This window comes from Ailuropoda melanoleuca, chromosome 2 (genome assembly GCF_002007445.2).
Source record: "Ailuropoda melanoleuca isolate Jingjing chromosome 2, ASM200744v2, whole genome shotgun sequence".
Taxonomy (NCBI): Eukaryota; Metazoa; Chordata; class Mammalia; order Carnivora; family Ursidae; genus Ailuropoda; species Ailuropoda melanoleuca.
In genome coordinates, this window is record NC_048219.1 from 7485165 (window position 1) to 7506065 (window position 20901).

The window sequence follows — 20901 nt, forward strand, 5'->3', positions numbered from 1 at the left end:
TTGTGCCAGTGTGCTTCTTACAGTTCAGGTCCTTCTCTTGTCCATGGTGTATCTAGTTTCTGCTTTTGGAATCATTTCTGCCTGGGTTTGAAATCCTTACACAGCACATTACTAAGCTATCTTGGCCAACAAACCTCTTGGGCCTCGGTTTCCTCATCCGTCAAATGGGGGCATAATGCATACCTCACCAGGTTGTGGTCAGAGTTACATGAGATAATAGATGTATCCTGGGCTATTGTTGGAACTCAGTAAATGGTACTATCTGTGCCTTTTCTGAGCTTTCCTTCCTCGGAGATGTTTACAAAAGCTCATCAATCTGAGAATATCTGTATCCTTTGCTTCTCCTTTTCACAAAATCACTAACTTTGTAAGTGAAGTCATGGGAACGATTTAGTGGCTTCCTTGAAGATTGCAAGGGATTATTCTACAGAGGAGAGTCACTCATATTTATTCATTCGAAAATATTTGCTGAGGACCTACTGCATGCTAATGAGGTCTACAAAGGCAATTGGACACTGCCTCAAAGGAGCTCTGGCACAGCCTGATGCAGTCAAGAAGATATGGTACAACCTTGACATGAAGCTTTACCTTTCTGAGCTCAAGTTTCCTCACTTTGCAAAAGTGATCAGTAACATATTCCATTGTCAGTTAGAAGGAGGGGGTAAGACACACAGAGATGATAACAAGGCTGCATCAAATTTGGAGATCAGTGGTATAAAGAGGTAGAAACAATGTGTTGAGGAGTGGAGGAGTGGAAGAGATTATTTTCAGCTGAGCTGAAAAAGCAAGCCTTTCTGTAGGAAGTGGCATTTTGAAGGCTTCATTCAGGCCACAAACACACATGAAAGCATTGAATACTGGGTAGGATTTCAGTGGGCAGAGATTTGCAGAGAGAACTACTGGAAGAAAAGTTTGAAGGCCAAACAAGAAACATGGATGTGGCAGGTGATAAGACTAGAAAGGTAGATTGAGGCAGATCTTGGCAGATATAAATATCAATCTAGAGGTTTGACCTTTATTTTGTAGCTGATGAAATACCAGTAAAACTTTCTGATCTAAATATTGACATTACAGCGGTGCCTGAGCGGCTCAGTCGGTTGAATGTTTGACTCATGATTTTGGCTCAGGTCATGATCCCAGGGTCCTGAGATCGAGCCCTGGATCAGGCTCCGCACTCAGTGGGGAATCTGCTGGAGATTCTCTCTCCCACTCCCTCTGCTCCTCCTCTCTCTCTCTCTCTCTCAAACCAATAAATAAATCTTTAAACATTGACATTATGGGGTAGGCTCCTGGGTGGCTCAGTCATTACCTGCCTTCAGCTCGGTCATGATCCCAGGGTCCTGGGACTGAGCCTTGTATTGGGCTTCCTGCTCAGCAGGAAGCCTGCTTCTCCCTCTCACACTCCCCTTGCTTGTGTTCCCTGTCTCGCTGTCTCTCTCTGTCAAATAAATAAATAAAATCTTTTTAAAAATAAAAATAAAAAAATAAATCTGGGGGGCCTGGGTGGCTCAGTCAGTTGGGTGTCCAACTCTTGACGTCAGCTCAGGTCATGATCACAGGGTTGTGGGATCGAGCCCCATGTCAGTGCTCCATGCTCAGCTCAGAGTCTGCTTGAGATTCTCTCTTTCCCTCTGACCCTCCCCCTGCTCGTGCTCTTTCTCTCTCTCTCAAAATAAATAAATAAAATCTTCAAAAAAATGAAATCTGAATCTGACATATGCTAATTTAGAGGGGAATTCAATTCAAAGAAAGATTCAGTCACCAAGGACATGTCATTGGCAGGACACCCTTGGTGGCATAGGGCAGAGACAAAGATGTCAAGACATGGACACTGCCCTCAAGGAGTTTATAATCAAAGAGGGTGAAATAAGACATGTACACAGAAACTACAATACAAAGTGGAGTAGGTTAGGTGTTATAATAGAGCCCCAGCCTAAGGGCCTTTGTTGCCCAGAAGAGGGTGAAATTCATTTCCCTCTTCCAAGAGCTGGAGGCAGGAGACCAAATCAGAGGGTCATCCTCAGAATGGTAAGCCTAGTCTCAAAGTCTCAGAGGGAAAATTGGAGGTCATCTAGCCCACCCAGGATTCTCTATCCAGAGTAAACTGACTTTAAGGTGGAAACAAAAAGTGGAGGTCCAAAGAAAAACTGAAGGAAGAGACTGTGGGAAGGAAACAGGAGATGAATTCACTATGAGGTGCTGAGGTGCTGGTGGAAGCAACTTACTCCCAAATGGAGCACTGAAAGCCAGGAAATGGGTGAGATCAGGGAGGGCCAGAGTGTCTGGAGAGAAGAGGGATAAAAACAGAAACTGGGGAACACCCACGTTCCAGGGAGTCAGAGAAGGAGTGGCCAGAGAAGAGATGTGAGAAAAGACCCAGGAGAACACCTTGTCTCAAAGTTTCTAGAAAGGGAGTGGCAGGGATGGAAGACAGGACTGCAGGATGCCCCCAAGGAAGCAAAAGAGAGGAAACTGAAGCATTGGGATTGAGATTAGATATGGGGTTGCCAAGGACCTTTCGATGAATGGCTTTTCCAGGGACTCCACAACTAAGATGGATTCCCCGTGCCTGGTACATTTTAAGGTGGAGCTCTCCCGGAGGCCAGGGGGACAGGCCTCTAATCTCCAAAGATCTGGGGTTCAGCTCTGTAATTAGCACCAGCTCTCCTAACCCTAACCAGTCCCTGCAGGAACCGAAAAGCTGAAGAACGTACTTGGGAGGGATTTCACACCGGCTCTCCGGCCCAGCCCGGTGAAGTCCCGTTTCATCACGCAGCCCTAATGACTCTCTTGGCTGTCACTCTCGGCTGATGTTGCCAACAATCTGACTAAACCCTTTTGCAAAAGTTTGCAGCATTCATCCGGGGCTGACTACAACTCCCAGAGTTCCCAGGCGCTTCCCGGTGCCGATTGGCGGAGCTGTCGGCTCCAGGGGGCGGTGTCGCCCCCGCCTCCCCGAGAAACAGGCATCTGATTGGCTGCGGCGCGGGGCTTTTGTGTCCCCGCCCTCCCCCGGGGACCGCAGCAGGCTGAGCGGCGCTGCTGGTGTCAGAGCCGGGCGAGCGCTGGCAGTTCCGCGGCGGGGATGCTGAAGAGCGCCGGGTTGGCGAGCAGCCGTGGCCACTGCGGACTTCCGAGGCACTCCGGGCCGTGAAAACCCCTGGGCCGCGGCCAATCCCAGGCTCCTGAGGCCATTCACCATTCCAGAAGCCTGCCGAGGGGAGAGTCCAGCGGAGGAGCGGCTGTCCGCGGATTCTGGGCTTTCGGAGCGTTCTGGAACCCCGAGAGACACCCCGGGGCTCTAGAACCTCCCCAGCGGCCCCCAGTCCCGGCTTCCTGTGTGCGTCCGTCCCAAACCCCCTCGGGTGCGCGGGTCGCCGGCGAGCCGGGGCCGGATCCTGGCACACACCATGATCGTTGCAGACTCCGAGTGCCGCGCAGAGCTGAAGGGCTACCTGCCGTTCGCCCCGGGCGGCGGCGGCGGCGGCCCCGGAGCCGGAGAGGTAAGCAGCGGCCGAGCGACGCCACTCTTCCCTTGAGCCCCGAGCTGCGGCCGAGCTTCGGGCTGTCCCGAGCTGAATCTGTGCGCACCCCCCACCCCCCCAAAACGCCCCGGGCTCGGGGAGGGAGAGTGGAGCGCGTAACCTAGGAATGGGGTTGCATCAACTGGCTGTCTCGGCCTTCTCCGCCCCCTCCCCCTCCCCCAGGGGCTGTGCAACCTTCCCTGGCTCCCTCGGACTCCTGGCCAATGAGAGGGGAGCGTTCTTGAGGTTATCTTGGGTTTGGGCTCTTGACGGGAGAATCTTCAAGTCCAGGCAAATCCCGGCCGCTGCGGCCCGACCACTCCTCCTCCCCGCCCCCTTCCGCAGATTCCCTTCCTCTAGGCTGGGGCTGGCGGGCGGAGGACTCTTTCTAGGATACGTCCCCATTCCAGTCTCCCAGTGCGGGGATTGAGGCACCTGGGACTTGCCAGTGAAGGTCGACCTAGTCCCCCGCCTACACCTGCACCCCCGATTTGCAGCGGGGGAGCGCGGGTGTTCCGGGGCCTTGGCTGGCTGCGGGGTACGCGGCGGTGGCGGCGGCCGAAGCTGCTTTCAAGGAGAGAAACCCTGGACGCGCCTCCCGAAGGCAAGCGCGGATTAGGCTGCGCCCTACTAAGTGGTCTGAGGTCGCAGAACTTTGTTTCGCAGGGACTCTTTGCAGTGAAGCTAGGAATGGGCTGGGCCTAATCTGACACACCTCCTGCCTCCTCCCCACCCCCCGTCACCACCACCGTCCGCAGTGGACATCTTATCATCTCTTAAGCACCTCCTAGATGCTGATCTCCGGGTTTTGCCTTTTCTGAGTCCTCGGTACTAAACTAGCAAAATAGGAGCTACACTTCAGCCCCATTTTCCAGGATGAGGAAACTGAGGCCCAGGAGGGGCTATGGAGAGACTTCCTTCGCTAGTCCCACCAAGTAGCTCATTCTTTGGCCTGGGCGTCTCTAAGATTCCCTACTGTGCTTGGCACTACAGAGAGTTTTGCTTGTTTTAGTTTCCAGGCCTGGAGCATGACGCAAGTGTATTGCTGTGCCTGGGAGTGCGACAAGTGCTAGTCCTACTGTGTGACCCTGGGAAAATCGCTGCCCTTCTCTGAGCAACTTGGTTTCTAGGGGTCCTACCTCCAGCGGTCGATAGTTTGTGTCCTGGGTTTTCTGTGGGCTTGTTTACACTTCCCCATCATGGTTTAAGAACCCCAGGTAGAGGAACGAGACCCACTCCTGTCACTTGTCTGCTGAGTGGCTTTGACCAAGTCACTTTGAGTCCATTTCTTTCTGGTGGGACTGGGGGGAGTCATATTATTGAGAACACCTGGCTACTACAGGGGAGCTGCTGGGTTGATATTCCAGCCCTCCCATTCACTTGCTGTGTGACCTGGCCAAGTGATCATTTCTCCCATCTGCAACTTCTTCCTATGGAGATTGATAGTATCTCCGAGGATTGTTAGGAGAAATGACAGAATACAAGCAAAGGCTAAAGGACAGTGCCTGGAATGTAATAACTGAGTCAGAGATGCTGGGTATCGTTAGAATGTGGTCATTTCCCTTTCCCCAGAGTGTGTCACAATGGGGTGCCTGAACCTGTCCCTCTTGCCTGAGGTGTGAGTTGGCCCCTCCCTCTCTGGGAAGTGGCCTGGGGAGAAGTGAGTGCCCCAGGTGGTCTGGGCAGGCTCTAAGGGAGTGGCCTTTAGATGGAAGCCACTTGTCAGCAGCAAGGGAAAGATGGTGGTATCTGAACCCTTTCCACATACTCTTCTCTCTCAAGAAAAAGAGGACCTTGGGAAGATGCCTGCTTTAAGCAGAATCCTTAGAAGACAGTAGGGCGCTGAACTTACAGAGCCTGATGCCCAAGGGAACACCCAAAAGTACAGGCCCCTCAACTCCCATCACTTTACCATATGCCTTTAACCTAAAAGGGTCAAGGCCTACAGACTCTAGGACTTCACTCTAGGACTGGTAGTATGTATTTAGAGCCCTCTTGGGCTCTAGAATCACTTCCTCAAACATCAACTTCCTCAGGGAGGCTTTCCCTCCCCCACCTGATAAGTCCCTTCTGCATACCCTCTTTCAGTCCCTTTTCTCAGCAGTTGGAGCTTTAATCCCAATTATAGTGTAACAGTCATGTAATTGGCGTTTTGTGTGTCTCCTTTGCTAGACTAGAAACGTTGTGTAGGTCACATCCCCAGCACTGTTCTTACCACCTAATAAGTGTTCCTAACTCTTTACCCCTTGTTGGCTTAACTGACCCTGGTGACCTGTGCATACTTCGAAGTCAGATCTGAGCTGTGCACGTCTGGAGCAGGACTCGGAAAGAGCCTCAGTGAGCTGTCTCTGAAGAAAGAGTAATAAGCCCTATTTCCCTCGGGGTAGTTGTGAGAAATCAGCCAGATCATATGTGTAAAGCACTTAGCCTAGTGCCCAGCCCATGGCGCCACTCACACCCCTTCCCTCCAAGGCTGGAAGTAAGAGGCTGCTTGGGCTATGTGTCTCCCTCTCATGTGTGAACTCATGCAGGTACCTGAGTTCTGGAGACGGCTGCCTGTGGAGTGGGGTACGGGGGAGTCTCTGCCCCTTCCCACCTGGCAGAATGACTTCATAGGTGTGTGTAGCTGAGGCCTGGGGGTTGCAGGCTCTGGATGGGATACTGAGAATAAAGGCTGGGGCTACTCCAAGAGGCCGATGTGGGTGGTGAACAGAATCCTTGGAAGCCAAACTGAACTGAGCTCGTATCTCAGGCTGGCCACTTGTCAGCTGGTGCTGAACCTTTGGAATCTTAATCCTTCCTTGGGTGCAACATAGAGACCCCCACCCCACCCCAAAACTGATGAAGAGTAGATGGAACCTGTATGCAAATGCCTGAGCTAATATAAAAAATAACATTTAGCGAGTGTTTACATTAGGAGCCAGGCACTGAGCTTGTGGGGCGATTATCCTCTTCTTACAATTTGCCTGAAGCCCTCCTTGCTCAGTGGCCACCGAGAAGGCTGTCTGACTTCAGTGTTACTGGGGAACTCGATCCAGTGTGTGCCCTCCGAGTAAGAAAAAACACAGTATGCAGGTGTCGTATCTGGGAGCAGTGGATCCCAGGAAACGTGGGCAGGGAGGAGGAGCTTCTCACTCCTGGTGAACCCCAGGTGCAAAGCCTGACTTGGCCTCTCTGAGACTTACTCATCATCTGTAAAATGGGAGCCCTAGAAGAAGGAGGAGAGCCTACCTTTAAGTGCACGTGAAAGGCCAAGCTGATGGTAATCAGTGGTGCTACCTACCATTGTTGTTAGGACTTCCTACTCCAGGAAATAGGGGAGGGCTGATGCGGAGGCATCATCTCTTGGCAGCAGGACCCTGCCCTGTCTGCTTTCCCTCAAGTTCTGGGTGTCAGGGTCAGAGAAGCTTTCAGGGTATTGAAGCTCTGGATCGGAATCTATGTGGTCTTGCCTTCAGGATTTTGTATTTTCTGTTCCCTTTGAGCGGAATGCTGGTCCCCTAGATCTTTATGGGCCCAGCTGCCTTCTCATCAACTCATTTAGATATTTGCTATTTAGATACCAACACAAAGGTTACCTCCCCAGTAGCTTTCCCTGCCTCCTCAGACTAGTATATGGTACACCCCACCCCATCGTACACTCTCTCGTCGCTCTGTTTCATTTACTTTATACAATCTGTGATTTGAAACCCTATTCGTCATCTGTCATTCGCCTTTAGATCATAAATTCTGTGAAGGCTGAGACTGTCTTTTCACTCCTGTTCTCTAACTGCCTGCATTGTAGTCATCAAAAATATCTGTTGAACAAATTAATCCTGGTTCCACCTGGAAAGCACTTAGCACAGTACCTTATACTTGAGAAAATGATCAATAAAGGGTGTGAAACACTGGCCCTCCACCCTGGCTGTAAATTATGCTGGGCTCCACCCAATTAAATTATAATTGCTGGAGGTGGGGCCTTGGCCTTGGCATCTTTTTAAGAGCTTCTCAAAGGGGCTTTGTGCTGCTCCCGCTGAGAAGCCCTTGTCTGAAATTGCAACGAGGTTAAGGTTAATGATGGCTGACTGCTGACTTAATTATTAAGTGCTTCTGGTGATAGAGGTACCGAGCTAAGGGCTGTAGGGGCATTATCTCGTTAAATCCTCATGCCTGCCCAGTGAAAGCGGGTACTATTATCCCCATTATTTGCTAGGGAAACTGAGGCTCCCCTAGCTAGCAGAGAATAGGTGGTGGAGTTGTCATCTGAGCCCAGGCATTCTGGGTCAGGAGCCTGTATCTTTTAAATGTACTCTGTAATTACCATCATGGCTATTGCCATCGTCATCACCATCATCATCACCATTATCATCAGGACTGAAAATGGTGGGTCCAGACCTATCGCCTGAAGACTCACAGGTTATCAGCTCCTTCCCTCAACCGGTCCTAGGGCAAATTTTAGAGTAAGAAGGGGTTCCCAAGGCTGTACCCTGTACCTCCCCAGCACCTTGGGGGGCCCTCCAGGTCTCCCTCCCCCAACCCTCTCCCCACCCACCCTCAGGCTCTGGTTTTCTATCTGTCCTCAGGTCCCCTGAGGGAGAGGCCCAGATTGTGGAGTCAGCAGTCCTTATCTCCTACTAGACAGAGCTGTTAGGCTTTTTTTCTTTGGTGAGGGAGGAGGGAAGCTGAAAGAGAGTACTTGGAGATTGCTGGGATTTCTGTGCTGGACTTGGACCAGCCTGGCCTGGTAGCTCCCAGAAGTGTGGGCTGAAAGGGGCCTGAGCAATTAGCCCAGCTACCTTCTTTGTCCAAGATTAAGGCCCAGAGAGTCTAGGTCACTTTCTCAAAGTCACTCAGCGAGTTGGTAGCAGAATTGGTACTCAGACCTGGGACTTGCAGATCCCATTGTTCTTTCTGTGTGGTCTTTGAGAGTCCCAGAGTTCTGCCTCCCTCAGGGGTCTTTTGGCCATCTGAGAAGGGAGGTTCAATGATTATCTCTAGTCCCTGGACACCTAGGGATTGATGCTCAGTCTGGTTTCCAGTGAGGAGGGGAGAGTTAGGGGGACACTGTCTCTGTCCAGTGAGGACATGACTCTGGTTTGGGTAAACTGTTTTCAAGGCCAGTACTGAGAGCCCTCCCCCGCCCCCTGTTACCAAAACAAATGAATAGATAAAACCTCCTCTCTGAACCCCACCTCAGACCAGGAGCAGATTTAGCGAGTGCATGACTGGTGGTTTCCAAAGAGGCTCCAATACATGGCATCAGAATAGATGCTGCTGTCAGCCTTGTGTGCCCTGCTTGGACTCCTTCCACTCAGCTTCCTCTGCTCTCTTCATTCACAGGGTGGTATGAATGACCTGGCCCTGCTCTCCATAAAATGTGATCTGGCAGTAGGGAGACCAGAGTCAGACAATTACAAGACAGTGTTTTCAGAAGCAAAAGCACCAGGAAGTGTAGGGTCCCAGCTGAGGGCCAGAAGAAGGTTCCCAGACCCTGGAAGACTATGAGATAGCTTTGCAAAAGGAGTGACCAGTGGGAGAAGAGTAGGCCTGAACCACTAATTTACCTGGAAGGCTATGGGAGCTAGAGGTGGGGTTTTAAGCCAGTTGATCAGATTTGCACTTGAGAAAATTTCCTTGGGCTGCAGAAAGTTTACCCTCCTGGAAACCACCAGTGTCATGGACTCATTGCATGTGCTCCTCGTTCTAGAGGTGATGTTTTCCTTATTCATTTGTTTCGTTAATTTGGGAGAGGATGGATAGGAGAGGGTGGGGCACTGGAGGCAGGGAGGCCATTGGTGAGGCTGTGGGTGGCAGTCCAGACAAGAGATGGTTATAGTCTTCGAGGTAGGTGGTGGCGGTGGTGGGAGGGATGAAGACGTGACACTTGAAGAGCAGTTGAGGCTGTTCATAGGAATCTAAGTAAGGTACTTGCTAGTCTGGCTGCAGGATGGAGACAAGGGGGTTTCTTGTATGGAATCTCCACGGCTGCTAAAACGCTGACCTCCTGGAGAGACGGGTACCATGGTGGCTGTATATTTCCCTTCCCCATGCCCCTCCCACCTAAAACTGGGACTCCTGGGTCCCTGCCCTTTCTTGCTTACCCTTTCTCCACCTGCCACCAGGTGTCTATCTCTCACCTGACTCCTCCATGCGGGGTGCACCGAAAGGGTGGTTTTAAAAGCTCAGTGTGGCCTGTTGGGTAGGAAGAGAACACTGGAGAGATGACTATACTCCCGGTCCTCCCTTTTGCCTCCAATAAGCATGATGTGATTCCTTCTAGGAGCAGAGGGAAAGCCGGGCTCGGCGAGGCCCCCGAGGGCCCAGTGCCTTCATCCCGGTAGAGGAGGTAAGCTTGGAAGGGGTTAGGAAATCTTGGTTTCTGGGAAGAAAGGACATGGGCCATTTTGTGGGTGGGGGTCTTTTCCTGTCTCTTGAAATAACTGCATCAGGTTCCTGACTCATTTAACCCACCAACAGCTCTGTGAAGCATGCGTATCAACCCCACGTTGCTGGGAAGAAACGGGCTCAAAGAGATAAAGTGATAATGACACAGCTAGGTAATGAACAAACTTCGGATTCCCAGAACAAGGCCTGTTCTTTAAGAAGATAGAACTATGTTAACTGCTCTTCCCTGACTATACATACATGACATTTTTTTTCAACTTCAAAAGTGATATTATATTCATTATAAAAATTTTTAATGTCTCAGCTCTAGTCTCATGAATCTCACCTCCCACAGAGATAATCATGGTTACTTAACCATTTATCACCCGTTTCTTGGACTTTTTGTCATAGAGAACCAAGGTCATAGTTTACAACGTTTGAGGTGGGGGGTTATTGTTGTATTCTTTATTTTTGTCACTTAATACAAGACATATCTTTCACCCAACTGAGTCAGATCATTCATTCATTTATGTAACAGATACCTATTGAATGATTAACCTATGTCCGGCACTGTTGTAGGTGCGGGGATACAGCAGAGAACAAGACGGACAAAAATCCTTGCCATCGCAGAGCTGACATTCTAGCATGGGGTTGGTGGTGGCGGGGATATCTTCAAAGTACATGCGTAGAAAATTTTAAAAATAATAGTTCCCTCCTATTTCTTTGGCCTTGGGTGAACAAAAGCAAATGTTTTGTTTTGTCGCCCTGTTTGCTCTCCTGAATGTGTAGCCAAGTAGTTAATGAGCTGTTAACAAATGTCTAACCTACCCCCCCTCCCCCAGTTCTCTCTCCACCCTTTGTAAATGGAAAGCAAACAACCACCTGCTGATTATTTATATCTAGCCCGGAATTTTCAACTCAAGTATTGTTCTCGTATTTTATTTTTCCACATTTGTAAATAACCGGTCCTCTTTTATAACGAAGGAAATAAATAGGCTTTGGTGCTACTTTGGACTTGAATCCACGTTCTGTCATTTGCTAGATCTGTAACCCTGAGCAAGGAAATCACTTAAGGAACTATGTTTTTCTCCCTATTTTCCTTTTTTTAGCCATGGTGGTCGTTTTTGGTTTCTTGGCTATTATAGTCCCAGTGCGGTGAATACGTCGATCTCTCTGGTGTGGAGAGCAGGACAGAACCCACCCTCTCCCCTGTGCTTGGCAGGTCCTTCAGGAGGGAGCAGAGAGCCTGGAGCATCACCTGCGGCTGGAGGCACTGATGTCCTCGGGGCGGGTGGACAACCTGGCGGTGGTGATGGGCCTGCACCCTGACTACCTCAGCTGTTTCTGGCGCCTGCACTGCCTCCTGCTGCACGCAGATGGGCCCCTGGCCAGCTCCTGGCGCCACTACATTGCCATCATGGTGAGCCTGTCGGAGCCCAGCTTTTGTTGGGTTGGCCACATGGGGGGATTTGGTCTTTGGATCTCCTTGCTGGTGCTTCCTGAGTTCGTTTCATACGCTGGGGGGAGAGGCCGCCCAGAGCAGAGGAAAGCCCTGACTTTATCTGATCATCCACAGAATTCTAGATTTTGAAGAGAGGCTTTTTTTTTTTTTTTTTTTTAATTAAGTAGGCTCCACACCCAGGATGGAGCCTGATGCAGGGCTTGAACTCATGACCCCGAGATAGATCAAGACCTGAGCTGATATCAGGAGTTGGACGCCTAATCAACGGAGCCACCCAGGTGTCCCAAAGAGAGGCATTTGTAGTCAGAATCAGAAAACTGAGGCACAAAAGATTCAGGTGACCTGCCTAAGGGAGGACAGCTGACTAGTGGAGCTGGGGTTAGGACCTAAGTGTCCTGCCTCTCTGGCAACAGTGAGGCCTGCGATTTCTCCCTCCATGGGGTATCCACCCTGAACAAGGCTCTGTCCACCCCCTGCACAGGCTGCCGCCCGCCACCAGTGTTCCTACCTGGTGGGTTCGCACATGGCCGAGTTTCTGCAGACGGGAGGTGACCCTGAGTGGCTGCTTGGTCTCCATCGGGCCCCCGAGAAGCTGCGCAAGCTCAGCGAGATCAACAAGTTGCTGGCACACCGGCCGTGGCTCATCACCAAGGAGCACATCCAGGTGCCGTGGGCAGGAGGCACGGGGAGCAGAGGGGCCGGGCTCAGGCACGTCAGGCAGTCAGCCCAGGGCCAGGCACTGAGCAAGTCTGGCCTCTTTTCCTCTCCAGGCCTTGCTGAAGACGGGCGAGCACAGCTGGTCTCTGGCCGAGCTCATCCAGGCCCTGGTCCTGCTTACCCACTGCCACTCACTGGCCTCCTTCGTGTTTGGCTGTGGCATCCTCCCTGAGGGGGACTCGGAGGGCAGCCCTGCCCCCCAGGCACCTTCACCACCCAGTGAGCGGAGCAGCCCCCCCAGCAGGGACCCAATGAACAGCTCTGGGGTAAGGCATGGGCCTGGGTCTTGTGGGGAAAGGAGACTAGCATGGCCTCTGGTTCTGGGATGGAAGCCAGCGCTTCCCTCTCTCACACTGAGAGGCCTCAGAAAAGTTCGTTGACTTCGAGACTCTTTCCTCACCTGTGAAGTGAGGCTAAAGACCCCTCCTTCATGGCAGTTGTGAGGTTAAATGGAAGAACCATGTAGTGGGCCCCTCGGCATGTCACAGGTCTAAGGTCTCCTGGGTGTTAGCACATGACAGATACAGAGTTTGCCTCTTACCCTATAAGGCGGCCTTGTTTGTTTCGATATAAAATTACAGCTACTTTAACAACAGTACCTTTCCCGTGAGGGAAGTTGATGCACAAAGAAGACGTGCCTACCCCGTAGCTTCTTAAACTTCGCTTCAGAAAACACAGACCATGCGAGCTGCCCAGCACAGCGGCTGCCTCGGGAGGCAGGAGGCCTTTGCGATCACTCGGGACGGCCTGGCTTGTGGGAAGGATGTGTGAACTGTCCTGGGGCCGAGGAGTAAACGGTCACCCCTGGGTCCCTCCTCCAGGGCTTTGAGGCTGCCCGAGACGTGGAAGCTTTGATGGAACGCATGAGGCAGCTGCAGGAGAGCCTGTTACGGGATGAGGGGGCATCCCAGGAAGAGATGGAGAGCCGCTTTGAGCTGGAGAAGTCAGAGAGCCTTCTGGTGACTCCCTCAGGTACAGGATCACAGGCATCCAGGGGCCAGGGGCTGCCCCCTTTCTTAACACCATCCCTCCTGGGGAGTGGGCAGCTCCGTGCATGGCACCTCTTGGATTTTGGAGGCAGCCACATCTCAGCTACTTCTTCTAAGACGTTCGGAGCGTGGACTTCAGGGTCAGACCTGGGTTTGAATCATGACACGTCAGCCCTTCTGGCAATGTGACGCCTGATAAGTCACTTCCTATCTCAGGGCCTCAGCCTCCTCCCATGTGAAGGATGGGTGTGGGGGTAAATGGGACAATGGAAGCAAAGCTCTTAGCACAGAGTAAGTGGCTCCGAGAATAACTGCTGTTGTTACTTCTGGGGCCGTAGCCCCCCGGGCCGTGGGTCCGCCTCATCTCCCCCCAGCCACCTGTTGATTAGTCAGCTGTAGGTGCCCTGTACTCCATGCCTTGGCCTCACTGTGACGTGCTTCTGACGTCCTTAGCTGACATCCTGGAGCCCTCTCCACACCCAGACATACTGTGCTTTGTGGAGGACCCCACGTTCGGCTATGAGGACTTCACCCGGCGAGGGGCTGAGGCGCCCCCCACCTTCCGTGCCCAGGTAGGCTCTCCAGGCTATTCTTGGCATCGCTCTGGGTTGACGGACAAGCAGAGGTGGGTGGTTGGAGTGGTTAGAGAGCAGGGCACCTTCTCCCTCACGATTCCATAAGGGAAATGGTAGACCCTAGATCATGACAGGACCATTCTGCGCCCTAAAGCTCAGGGATCATAAGGACAAGGGCATCACCAGGGTGCGTCCTCCTTGGCTTCTTAGACCCAGACCAAGCAGCAGGCCCAGATCAAGTAGCAGGTTAGATCTGTGGGGCGGGAAAGGGACATTATGGAGAGCAAAGTTGTGCTTCAGATGATGGGGTCCCTAGGGCCGGCCAGCCTCAGGGCCCCAAGATTCTGCTCCCTGACCCCTTCCCACATGTCTCAGGATTATACCTGGGAAGACCATGGCTATTCACTGATCCAGCGGCTTTACCCTGAGGGCGGACAGCTGCTGGATGAGAAGTTCCAGGCAGCCTATAGCCTGACCTACAACACCATCGCCATGCACAGCGGAGTAGACACGTCCATGCTCCGCAGGGCCATCTGGAATTACATCCACTGTGTCTTCGGTATCAGGTGAGCAGCTAGCCCCTTACCAGGGCCTGCTGCACTGCCAGCCCTCAGTCCGAGCTCGCAGCTGTTTCCTTTCCTGTTCGGCTTTTTCTTTTCCCTTCTTCCTGCCTATACTATTTTTCAAAGCAAGTTCATGTCGTTGCTGATTATAAAAGGTAGTAGATGTGCTGACTGAACCTTGTAGGTGAAACTCTTTAATCCCACCCCCTAGAGATAACTGTGGAGATACCGAGAGAGAGAGAGAGAGAGAGAGAGAGAGAGAGAGAATTTCCATTCCAAGTAGGAATTCTTCTCTTACAATAAATAAGGACAAGATAAATGCCCATCAGTAGGAGACTTTAAATAACGTTATAGCCACTCAGTGGAAAAGTATGCAGCTATTACAAATCATGAGAATGGTCTCTTTACGTTGCTATGGGAAATTATTCAAAATGTATTGAGAAAAAAGAAAGCTGGTTACCAGCCAGAATCTTCCTTTTGTCCCCTCCTTTTTTTGCTAAAAATGTGTGCATGCATGGAAAATGTGTGGAAGGCTACACACTAAAATGTTAATTAATAATGGTTGTCTCTGGATAGTGTGTGGTTAGTTGCATTTTCATCTTACCTATTTCCTGATATTTTTAAGTAGATTTTTTAAATTGATGGAATCATGCTTGATATATTCTACAACTTGCTTTTTTTCACCTAATAATCTATTGTGAACTGCCTTCCTTGTCAGTATGAATAGACCTTTTATGGTTTTTTATTTTTAAGATTTTATTTATTTATTTGAGAGGGGGAATGAACAAGAGAGAGAGAGCATGAGCAGGGGGAGGGGAAGGGGCAGAGACAGAAGCAAGGAGCCCGATGAGGGGCTCAAATCCAGACCCCCCGAATCATGACCTGAGCTGAAGGCAGATGCTTAACGGACCAAACCACCCAGGTGCCCCTCCTTTATGCTTTTTAATCCCTGTATGGAGTTCCGTTATAGATGTAACCTAATTCAACCTCTTCCCAATTGTTGGGTGTATAGGTAGTTCACAGTTTTTCACTATCAAAAACACCTTGTGCACTGACTAGCCTTACACCTAAGTCCTTGTAGGTGAGCCCTAGGTGTGAAATTACTTGTCAGGAATATACACAGACCAATTTTTAAATTTAAATTTAAATTTTTAAATTTTATTATTTTTTAATTTATTTTTTAGAGGGCAGGGAGGGGCAGAGAGAGAACCTTAAGTAGGCTCCATGCCCAGCACAAGCCCAACTTGGGGCTCAATCCTGCAACCCTGAGATCATAACCTGAGCTGAAATCAAGAGTTGGAGGCTTAACTGACTGAGCCATCCAGCCCCCCCCATTTTATTTATTTATTTATTTATTCATCCATTCGTTTGTTCATATTTTTAAGTAGGCTCCATGCCCAGGTTGGAGCCCAATGCAGGACTTGAACCCACGACCCTGAGATCAAGAGGTGAGCTAAGATCAAGAGTCAGACACTTAACCGACTGAGCCACCCAGGCTCCCCCAGGCCAATTTTTTTTTTTTTATTTGAAGAAATGTCACTCTGCTAACATTGTGGAAAATTCAAAGACTTAAGGGGAAAAAAAACCTTTCCCCAAATTCAGCTACTTCACAACCACACCCACATCCTGTGACATCTCTCTCCGTTGCTTTTCTTCTTTCTGACGTCGTTGCTTTTGTGTAGCTGGAGTTACAATGGTTATTACGTTTGTAAAAATGTATGTTTGATGTTTCTAAAGAGAAAGAACTAGATTTATAGTAAATTTAGGAAACAGAAATAACAAAAAGAAGAAAATCAAGATCATCTGTGATCCCACCTGCTCTTACTGTTGTCAAGTATTTCTCTACTGTCTTTTTCCCCACGCAGAAATAACCAAAACAGACACAATTTTACAAACACAAGATTTTCTTCCTCCTCGTTTCACTTATTTTACTCATTTAATCAAATGTGTGCATATTTTAATGAACACATGATCTGGCTTTTGTCATTTAATGGTTTATTCCAAGCATCAAAAAAAAAAAAAATCCAAATTTTTAGAAAGGTCCATGTTCCCTGTAGAAAATGTGTGTTTATGTATGACTAGCTGTAAATTCTGTTCCACTGAGTGGATTCGGTTGTGCTTACTTGGGCATCCTCTTGCCGGTCATTGACAGTTCTCCAGTCCTGGGGAGGTGGGGGAGGGACAGGCATCTTAGAGTGTGGCCCAGGCTGCTTCTGTCCAGCTCCCAGGTCTGGGCACCCCCCTTCTCCAACATGGACCTCCTGTGCCTTTGTCTACTGAGTCTGTCCTCCGGTTTTCAACCAATCTTCCCCATCCTCATGACTCATTGGCTCACTGGACTGGAGAGGGACAAAGTGGCTTCTAGACTTGTCACCACCTTGCTCTTTGACTTTGAACAGTTAATTGCCTTATCCAGTCCTTAGTTTACCCATCCAGGAAATAAGTATCACTTCTTTTTCCCTTTCTCTCTTCCTTCTCCAGGGGGGAAAAAAAATGGGAGCCAGGCAGAGCTGGGTTTGAATTCCATTCCCAGGACAAGTGGCTTCACTTTTCTGAATCTGACTTTTGGCTATAAAATGGGCCGATGAACATGGTGTATTACATATAATAGTTCTGCAGACTGCATATATAGTCATTCTGAGGATTCCATGAGTACCGGCCCACACGGCCCATGGCTGGTACTCAGGACAGCAAGCTTATTCTCTGCATTCTTTGCAGTGGTCCCCAGCCAATCTAGTGGCCTGCGATGTATGACGTCAGCTATTTTTCTAAGAGGAACCAAGCTCCTACTTGCTTCCTACTTTCTGCTTTTTCTTGCCACACTCTGTTCCTCCTTCTGTAGGGTGGGGGTAGGGGAGAGGAGGCACTTGGAGAGTGATGCTATCGGGGCCTTTCCATCCAGATACGATGACTATGACTATGGGGAGGTGAACCAGCTCCTGGAACGGAACCTCAAGGTATACATCAAGACAGTGGCCTGCTACCCGGAGAAGACCACACGAAGAATGTACGACCTCTTCTGGAGGCACTTCCGCCACTCGGAGAAGGTACAGCCCGTCAGGGAGGAGGGGTCAGGACCCAGTGTGGTATCCCAGACTGAGTCTTCTGCCCATGGGGACACCTGGGTGTGTACCATCCTGGGTTCAAGTCCTACTCCACTGTGTGTCCGACTCCATTTACTCACCTGTAAAATGGGAGTGTGCTTCACAGGGTCCTCGGTGGCAGCCAGAAGGACCTGGTTCAAATGCGAACACAATCACTCAGCAGCATGGTGACCTTGGGCAAGTCACTTTGCCCCCTGAGCTTGTTACCCTTACAGTAAGAGCAAACGCTGCCTGCATTTCAAGGTTGCTGGGAGGGTGAAATGAGAACCTGAGTGCCCAGGGCCAGCTCTTATTTTTAGCTTTGTGAGATAAAGAGATTAGTCAGGATAGGGATGAATGTGCTTGAAATTCCTCAGCCGCCATTGCACCAAAGTTCTCAGAGCCTTAGGAATGGTCAGGGTGTCCGTATGGGAGAGAAGGATGAGGCGAGTGGCCCAGGAACATGGTGGTCTGGGAAGGAAGAGGGTGGCCAGGAGTGACATCAGTCACCAACAAGTCCTTGTCTGTGCCCCAGGTCCACGTGAACTTGCTGCTCCTGGAGGCCCGCATGCAGGCCGCCCTGCTCTACGCCCTGCGCGCCATCACCCGCTACATGACCTGACTGCGAGCAGGATCTGGGCCCGGAGCAGCTGCCCCTGGGGGCATCCTTCTCCCTGCAAAGACTTCTCTGCCTGGAGACAGACCCCGATCCCTTTCTGTCCCAGGCCCTCCCACCCCACTCTGGAGGTGGGCTTGTGTGTGACGTGCAGCCCCTGAGCCGTACCCTTCCTTTTTCTCACTGGAATGGACAGGATCATTGCACTGACTCTGGGATCTCAATTCTGCCCCTGGGAGCTGGAAGAGGGCTAGCAGATCCCCAGGGACCACGCCCTTCTTCCTGCCCTTGACCCAAGAGGCAGAGGGCACAGGAAGGGAAATAAGCCGAGCTCGGATTCATGTGCCAGCAGGCTGGGCTGCAGGCAGCACAAGTCCCGTGGCCTTCCTGGACTGGGAAGTCCCTGGCTGGCCCCCGAAGGAGAGGGGCAAGCACCTCCAGGAACTGACACTCCAAGCAGCTTTGCCTTTCCTCCTCCTCCCTCCCTCCCAGATCTCATTACCTCCCCCTGCCATTCACCCATCAATGTGAAAGTCAGTGTCACAGCTGGTCTGTGTGTCCTGCTCCCCAAAAGCCTGTTCTGTTGGGCAGCCTGAAGGCCCCTTTTCCCTGGTTGCCTGAATCCTGGTTTAGCTCCTTTGACCCCCCCTTCACCCTCTTACCCATTTCTCCTGTGCCTGCTGGTGGGAGGCCCCAGAAGAGAAACCAAGTGCATCAAAAAAGTAGATTATCTCTAGAGAGTTTGGGGTGTCTGTGGGTCCCTTTGCCCTCTGAAGAGGAGGGAGTATTACCGGTTCTCTGTATTTTGGTTCTTTATGGGGGAGGTTTATCAGGGCCTCACTTCTGTAGTCACAGTCAATGCCTGAGAGGAGGACGGAGAAATCCGTTCTCCCCAGAACTGCACCGGCCCCCCAGAGGCTGGCACCCCGCTCTCCTGTCTCCCACAGCGCTGCCACAGACCTCTCCCACCAAGCAAGCCTTTCTGAGTGGCTTCAGAGGCAGGGGCTCGGGGAAAGTTAGGAGACCCCAGCGTTCTTGTTTGGGTCCTGCCCAAGGCTGCGTTGCCAAACCCCCCGACCCCGTTTGTGTAGTTGCGGACGGGGGGCTGAGGCTTTCTGTGATGTCTGAGTCTACTCTGAGCTTCTCAGGCCAACCAGCAGCAAACTGCAAATCTTGCAGAGTCTCAAGGCCTCCAGAGATAGCCCGGCCCTGCAGGCAGTCTCTCCTGGCTGCCTTCCTAGGACAGCCCCCCAGCACACCCCCCAGCCCCATTTCCATCCCCTCCTCGATTTTAGGTGGATTGCTTGGAGGCAGAAGCAGCCAAGGACCGATCCCAGGCACTTTCTGTAGCAAATAAGCTGTGAATGATGACGTCCCTTGCCCTTCTTCTGACAGTATGTGCCTCCTCTCTGACCAGTTTGGAGGCAACTGAAGAAAGGCAGGGGTCATGCTGCTGCTGCTTCTGACCCTCCTCTCTGGAGAGGGCAGGAGAGGAGCCTGGTCAGCGTGCCACATTTCACACCCGTGCAGGCATGGGGAAGCGACTAGCACCCCCTTCAGGCCTCAGAGCCCTCCCTGCAATGAAGCTGGGCAGGAGGGAAGAGGCCCCAGCATTGGGGTTTGGATTCTAGAAGGGACATGATGATTCTGTAAATGTCCCCCGGGGGTGGGGAGGGAGGGGGATCTAGGGTTCACGTGCAGGAATCTTTGGCTTTGCTACCAGTTCCATATGATGAAAAATAAAAGTTCACTGAGGTTTGGTTTTGTACTACTTGTTAATGGGCTGTTTTTCCATTTGCAAGGGTCATGGTTCGTCTCTTAGCATCAGCAGGGAGCTCTGATTGCATCACAGACCTGACCTATTGCCCCTACCCTGCTGGGCACTTGTGTCCAGTGACTTGCAGGGTGGGGAGTGGTTGGCATTAAAAGTCTGTTCTGTCCCTTGGATGCCCAGCCCTGCTACCCATCTGTGGCTGGCCCAGCCAGCCTGTTAGGCCTAACATAGCCTGAAGAATAGTGGCAGTGTTATTTTCCTCGCTAAGCCTGGCCTTGGGCTGGGTGCTTGGAGGCCATTTTTCTGAATCTGCAAGATAATTTAGACCCAGGGGTAAAGTGACATTGCTGGGGCCACACAGGTAGTCGTTGGTGGAGCTGGGATTCCAGCCGGGGTCTGCCTGACCCCAAAGCCTCAGCATTTCACCTTGCTGCTTTTCCTATCGCAGGGGGAGGCTTTTGAGAATCTGTGGGAACCCCTTGTGTCCCTTCCCTGCTCGACCACGGTATGCTTCCCTGCTTCTCATCACTTCTCCAGCACCAAGGAGACAACCAGGTGGAAAGGGTTAGATGTGGCCTCCACGTTGTACCAGCACCATTTGGTAGCTGTGTGATCTTGGTCAAGTTTCTTAGCTTCTCTGGGCACCGGGAACTCTAGTAAGCGTATCAGGGAAACCACATTATGACTAAGAACCAAGACTTCTTCTGTTGGCTTCCCACTTCCTCTAAACACTGCTGTAATAAAATGAAAACTGGGTCTCCTCCAGGAAGCCTCCCCTGATTAACTCCATGTTCCCTTTCCCTTTACCCTCTTCATGTTTTGTGGTGTTCTATCTACCTGTTCTTCCTTCTAAAGTTGTTTGATGGGGTGTGAGAGAACAAACCAGACTGGAATGGAAAACTTTGATTCTGGTCCTGACTTAGCCACTTACTATCCCTGGGTTGGGGGGGAGTGTTGAATAATTTTACTGGGCTTCAAATTTCCACTGCCATAAAAAACAGGCAATACATCTTCAGTTCTTCTCCAGGTCGCATTACTGAATGACTTTTCCCAAATGTTTTCATTTTTAAAAAATGTTTTATAAGATTTTATTTGTTAGAGAGCCCACAAGCAGGGGGAGAGGCAGAGGCAAAGGGAGAAGCAGACTCCCCACTGAGCAGTGAGCCTGACTGGGGACTCAGTCCCAGGACCCTGGGATCATAACCTGAGCCAAAGGCAGATGCTTAACCGACTGA

At 50.9% G+C, this 20901-nt stretch overlaps 1 protein-coding gene across 2 annotated transcripts; it reads left to right on the top strand.

Annotated features, from left to right (window-relative positions):
- The first annotated feature begins 3028 nt into the window (after positions 1 to 3028).
- SESN2 (sestrin 2) lies at positions 3029 to 19660 on the top strand. Of its 2 annotated transcripts, XM_002913330.4 has the most exons (10): positions 3029 to 3503; positions 9784 to 9849; positions 11110 to 11307; positions 11831 to 12013; positions 12120 to 12332; positions 12888 to 13038; positions 13509 to 13627; positions 14006 to 14196; positions 17096 to 17240; positions 17812 to 19660. In XM_002913330.4, exons 1-10 carry the CDS (start codon positions 3411 to 3413, stop codon positions 17896 to 17898), a joined length of 1446 nt encoding a protein of 481 aa, XP_002913376.1. In that variant the 5' UTR covers positions 3029 to 3410; the 3' UTR covers positions 17899 to 19660. The 2 variants fall into 2 exon arrangements, with proteins under 2 accessions (XP_002913376.1, XP_034503586.1); XM_034647695.1 differs by lacking the exon at positions 9784 to 9849.
- The last annotated feature ends 1241 nt before the right edge of the window (positions 19661 to 20901 follow it).

What these genes read in the sequence shown, in the direction of transcription:
- SESN2 (XM_002913330.4), top strand. Translation starts at nt 3,411, where the DNA reads ATGATCGTTGCAGACTCCGAGTGCCGCGCAGAGCTGAAGGGCTACCTG. An exon ending in CCTTCATCCCGGTAGAGGAG is followed by an intron (nt 9,850 to 11,109) that starts GTAAGCTTGGAA and finishes TGTGCTTGGCAG; the next exon opens with GTCCTTCAGGAGGGAGCAGA. An exon ending in CACTGTGTCTTCGGTATCAG is followed by an intron (nt 14,197 to 17,095) that starts GTGAGCAGCTAG and finishes CTTTCCATCCAG; the next exon opens with ATACGATGACTATGACTATG.